The 6,000-nt window shown below is 46.0% G+C and overlaps 1 protein-coding gene across 3 annotated transcripts in view; it reads right to left on the reverse strand.

Annotated features, from left to right (window-relative positions):
- The window catches only part of LOC137658570 (protein phosphatase inhibitor 2-like), a 31,925-nt gene that overhangs the window by 14,086 nt on the left and 11,839 nt on the right, over nt 1–6,000 (reverse strand). For all 3 annotated transcript variants that reach the window (XM_068393467.1, XM_068393466.1, XM_068393465.1), the window contains exon 3: nt 205–302. In XM_068393467.1, the coding sequence (XP_068249568.1) occupies nt 205–302 (98 nt within the window). The remainder of the gene's footprint in view (nt 1–204; nt 303–6,000) is intronic.

The following is a 6,000-nucleotide window of genomic DNA, read 5'->3' on the forward strand; positions in this document are numbered from 1 at the left end:
GGCACTTCCTCTCTCCTACACTCTTGCACGGGATGTTTTAGTTTACCAAGATGGGTCAGCAATGCGGTTGTTTACTCCATATTTAAAGGACGAGGGTTTGTATTGTGTAGGAACTGAAAATTATATTAGAAATCTATATAGCTACATGAACGGATGTTCTAATCCTCCGAGGGTTAATAAACAGAACTTTATTAGTAATCTTACCCCTCTCTTCTGGAGAAATATCTTCATCTTCATCACTTTCTATCTCTGGTTCCACCTCAATCAGAGCTTTGGGAGGTTCAGAGCAACCTAGCTGAATCCTGAAAAAACATCAAATACCCAGAAAATTAAAAAACGTCAAATACCCAGAAAATTAAAAAACGTCAAATACCCAGAAAATTTATACTCTAAATTTTGCCTGAAGCTCAAGATTGGTTAGAGCTCTCTTTACTCTAATGCATTTAAGAGAGGGATGTGAAAATTACTAATATTTGTACGTGAAAATAGTATTAACACGTTGACTGCGATGTGCTCCACATATGGTTCACAGAGGACTCACTGAATGAGCGATGTGTACCCTATGTGGTACACATGCTAAGAATTATATATTTTTTTCAAGTATCAAAATTTTATCAAAATGGGCATTTTTTTTACCAAAATATTATTGTAATATATTGGAAATTGATTAAAATAAACTAGAACATTAACTAAACACTTTATTTATTACTGAAAATAATCTTCACATGCTAGCAAAAGGAGCATATATTTTTTTTAATTCTTTCTTTCTTTCAGTAAAAAAAAATAGAAAACCTTATCATTAGATCAATAAAAATGCTATCCTTTTAACCCTAGATTATATTTATGTAAATTCGATAGAAAAATAAATCAGTTTGGTAAACATTTTACTTCTGAATAAAATAAGTGTCCTTTTCTTGGTGAAAAAATATCAATGTATGATGAAGGAAATCATGTAGTATTTAGAGTACAAGTATAAAATTAAATTTTTTTTTTCTGTTTTGCTTCTACATAAGAAAAACCAATAAAATACACAAATTTATATTCTTCAAAATGTTATTTTTATTAATAAAATAAATTTTTGAATATACTTACCCGATAATCATGTAGCTGTCAACTCCGTTGCCCGACAGAATTCTATGGAGGGATACGCCAGCTATCACAATACTAGAAGGGGGTGTATTTACCAGCGCCACCTGTGGCCAGGTACTCAAGAACTTCTTGTTGACACCTCCTCAATTATTCCTCGGTCCACTGGTTCTCTATGGGGAGGAAGGGAGGGTCGATTAAATCATGATTATCGGGTAAGTATATTCAAAAATTTATTTTATTAATAAAAATAACATTTTTCAATATTAAACTTACCCGATAATCATGTAGCTGATTCACACCCAGGGGGGTGGGTGAAAAACCAGTGTACAAGACTAAAGGATAGCTAAGTATCCCGTATTTCATATAATCAGTTATCCACAATAACAATGAAATAATAAGTACCTGGTAAGGAAGTCGACTTGAACCGTTACTCTGCCTTTAATAAGATCGTCTTCCTTACTGAGCGCAGCGTTCCTCTTGGGAGGCTGAATCAACTCAAAGGTGCTAAAGTATACAGGGCTGCAACCCATACTAAAGGACCTCATCACAACCTTTAACCTTGGCGCTTCTCAAGAAAGAATTGACCACCCGCCAAATCAACAAGGATGTGGAAGGCTTCTTAGCCGACCGTACAACCCATAAAAAGTATTCAAGAGAAAGGTTAAAAAGTTATGGGATTATGGGAATGTAGTGGCCGAGCCCTCGCCTACTACTGCATTCGTTGCTACGAATGGACCCAGGGTGTAGCAGTACTCGTAAAGAGACTGGACATCTTTGAGATAGCATGATGCGAACACTGACTTGCTTCTCCAATAGGTTGCATCCATAACACTCTGCAGAGAACGGTTCTGTTTGAAGGCCACTGAAGTAGCCACAGCTCTCACTTCATGTGTCCTTACCTTCAGCAAAGCAAGGTCTTCTTCCTTCAGATGAGAATTTGCTTCTCTAATCAGAAGCCTGATGTAGTAAGAAACTGAGTTCTTAGACATTGGTAGAGAAGGCTTCTTGATAGCACACCATAAGGCTTCTGATTGTCCTCGTAATGGTTTTGACCTTCTTAGATAGTACTTAAGAGCTCTAACTGGGCAAAATACTCTCTCCAGTTCGTTCCCCACCATGTTGGACAGGCTTGGGATCTCGAACGACTTAGGCCAAGGACGGGAAGGAAGCTCGTTTTTAGCCAAAAAACCGAGCTGCAAGGAACATGTAGCCGTTTCAGATGTGAAACCTATGTTCCTGCTGAAGGCGTGGATCTCACTTACTCTTTTACCTGTTGCTAAGCACACGAGGAAAAGAGTTTTTAATGTGAGGTCCTTAAAAGAGGCTGATTGGAGCGGTTCAAATCCTGATGACATTAGGAACCTTAGGACCACGTCTAGATTCCAGCCTGGAGTGGACAACCGACGTTCCTTTGAGGTCTCAAAAGACCTAAGGAGGTCCTGTAGATCTTTGTTGGAGGAAAGATCCAAGCCTCTGTGGCGGAAAACCGCTGCCAACATACTTCTGTAACCCTTGATCGTAGGAGCTGATAGGGATCTTACGTTCCTTAGATGTAACAGGAAGTCAGCAATCTGGGTTACAGTGGTACTGGTTGAGGAAACTGCATTGGCCTTGCACCAGCTTCGGAAGACTTCCCATAAAGACTGATAGACTCTGAGAGTGGATGTCGTCCTTGCTCTGGCAATCGCTCTGGCTGCCTCCTTCGAAAAGCCTCTAGCTCTTGAGAGTCTTTCGATAGTCTGAAGGCAGTCAGACGAAGAGCGTGGAGGTTTGGGTGTACCTTCTTTACGTGAGGTTGACGCAGAAGGTCCACTCTAGGAGGAAGAGTCCTGGGAACGTCGACCAGCCATTGCAGTACCTCGGTGAACCATTCTCTCGCGGGTCAGAGGGGAGCAACCAACGTCAGCCGTGTCCCTTTGTGAGAGGCGAACTTCTGAAGTACCCTGTTGACAATCTTGAACGGCGGGAATGCATACAGGTCGAGATGGGACCAATCCAGCAGAAAGGCATCCACGCGAACTGCTGCTGGGTCTGGAATCGGAGAACAATACAAGAGGAGCCTCTTGGTCATCGAGGTAGCGAATAGATCTATGGTTGGCTGACCCCACAGGGCCCAAAGTCTGCTGCAAACATTCTTGTGAAGGGTCCACTCTGTGGGGAAGACCTGACCCTTCCGGCTGAGGCGATCTGCCATGACATTCATATCGCCCTGAATGAGCCTCGTTACCAGCGTGAGCTTTCGATCTTTTGACCAAATGAGGAGGTCCCTTGCGATCTCGAACAACTTCCTCGAATGAGTCCCTCCCTGCTTGGAGATGTAAGCCAAGGCTGTGGTGTAGTCGGAGTTCACCTCCACCACCTTGTTAAGCTGGAGGGACTTGAAGTTTATCAAGGCCAGATGAACTGCCAACAACTCCTTGCAATAGATGTGAAGTGTCCTTTGCTCCTGATTCCATGTTCCCGAGCATTCCTGTCCGTCCAGTGTCGCACCCCAGCCCGTGTCCGATGCGTCCGAGAAGAGACGGTGGTCGGGGGTCTGAACAGCCAATGGTAGACCTTCCTTGAGAAGAATGCTGTTCTTCCACCACGTTAGAGTAGACCTCATCTCTTCGGAAACAGGAACTGAGCCCGTCTCTAGCGTCATGTCCTTTATCCAGTGAGCAGCTAGATGATACTGAAGGGGGCGGAGGTGGAGTCTCCCTAACTCGATGAACAGGGCCAGCGATGAAAGTGTCTCTGTTAGACTCATCCACTGCCTGACTAAGCATCGGTTCCTTCTCAGCATGCTCTGGATGCATTCTAGGGCTTGGAAGATCCTTGGGGCCGACGGACAAGTCCGAAAAGCTCGACTCTGAAGATCCATACCCAAGGAGACAATGGTCTGGGATGGAACGAGCTGAGACTCCTCAAAATTGACCAGGAGGCCCAGTTCCTTGGTCAGATCCATAGTCCATTTGAAAATCTCCAGACAGCGACGACTTGTGGGAGCTCTTAAAAGCCAGTCGTCTGACGGAGCCGGACACAAGATCATGATACTGCTGCACAGTCTGTAAACTGTCAATCATGGGCAAGCGAGGAAGTACAGTGACAACCCGAATCTGTCTAGACTGTCTGGGTCGTACAGACAACTCCTTAACGGGTTGCTGAGGTTGCCGCACTGCGTCACAACAAGTCCCTTCTGTTGGTTGTTGAACGTCTTCCCCGTGACACATTGACTCCGTAAACAAAAAATTCTCTAACAAGGACTAAGCTTGGACTGCATGTCATGCAACACAGCTCAAGGTCTATGGGAGCAGGTGTGGTAACAGACGGGATTAGCGGCTGAAGTGGAACCATTACCTTCCCTGTAAGCATGTTATGCTTAAATAAAAGTCCATAAGAGGTTATGCAGCTAAAGGCTCCCTCCAAATGACAGAGTCCTCAAGGGAATATCAGAAGGAGGGAGAAAAGAACTTTCTCATCTACAGGGACCTTATCCTAGAAAAGCTAAGTTCTCTGAGTGAGGGTTCACTGGTGCAAAAGCAGCAGACTAGAAGGCAACGTTATGAAACTGCTTGACAGTCTAGTGAGTTGGCAACAACCCAAGATGTGTTGAGAAGCATGCGGTAAGGTATGCAGAGCATGATGTATGCAGAGTATGCTGTATGTAGAGCATGTTGTATGCAGAGCATGCTGAATGCAGAGCATGCTGTATGCAGAGCATGTTGTATGCAGAGCATGCTGAATGCAGAGCATGCTGTATGCTGAGCATGTAGTAAGCAGAGCCTGCTGTAAGCAGAGCCTGCTGTAAGGAAAGCAGAGCGTGTGCATGGCGTTTAACATTTCTCAGAAATTCCATGACCAGTGCTAGAGTGCTTTATGCATGCTTGCATGGGGTTTAAACCATGGTATGAAAATGGAGGTAAGGTATGCTGAACAGCAGAGTCAGAACGAGCTGGAACAACAATAGTTGTGGTTTCCTCTTCAAGACTCCGATGAGGGAACACCTGAGGCTCAGTCTGCAAAGGCTGAATAAAAGACAAGCAGAAGGAAGGCGCATGGGTGGAGGAGGCTGACTCCTAGCATGAGTGGTTGAACCCAAGGGTTGCGCTTGCTGAGCGGTTGGCGGAAGCGGAGTAGCAAGTTCCAGTTCCTGTGGTGTGAGCGGAGCGCGATGAGGAAGAGGCTGCGCAGAACAAGGTAAATGTCTCGCAAGCTGAGGCTCCTGAGGCGCAAGGCTAAGGTGTTGTGGTGCTTGCCTTGTGGAGGGTTGAGCTCGCTGCAGCGAGAGCTGAGGAGACTGACTCATGGACGGGAGAGGTTGTTGTACCTCAACCGAGTGTTGCATCACTGGTGGAGCAGCAAGTGGAGGCGGAGGAAGAGAGGTATAATCCTCCTGATCCCAATGTAAAGGTTGCCTTAAGGAAGGCGGAGGCTGAACACCACAGGGAACAGCAAACTCAGCACGTGGCTCAACATCGTACGCCTGGCAGGTGGTACTGCGATCAGGCGGAGCGAGTGTAGGTGGAGGGAGTGTAGGCGGAGGCGGAGGAGCAACACTCTCAGCCCGACACTCACGCATCAAGTCCGAAAGCTGTGCTTGCATGGACTGTAGTAGAGTCCACAACATCGTACGCCTGGCAGATGGTACTGTGATCAGGCGGAGCGAGTGTAGGTGGAGGGAGTGTAGGCGGAGGCGGAGGAGCAACACTCTCAGCCCGACACTCACGCATCAAGTCCGAAAGCTGTGCTTGCATGGACTGTAGTAGAGTTCACAACATCGTACGCCTGGCAGGTGGTACTGTGATCAGGCGGAGCGATCATAGGCGGGGGGGGGAGTGTAGGCGGAGGCGGAGGCGCAACACTCTCAGCCCGACACTCACGCATCAAGACCGAAAGTTGTGACTGTATGGACTGCAGTAGAGTTAACTT

The sequence above is a fragment of the Palaemon carinicauda genome, chromosome 19 (assembly GCF_036898095.1).
Source record: "Palaemon carinicauda isolate YSFRI2023 chromosome 19, ASM3689809v2, whole genome shotgun sequence".
Classification (NCBI taxonomy): Eukaryota; Metazoa; Arthropoda; class Malacostraca; order Decapoda; family Palaemonidae; genus Palaemon; species Palaemon carinicauda.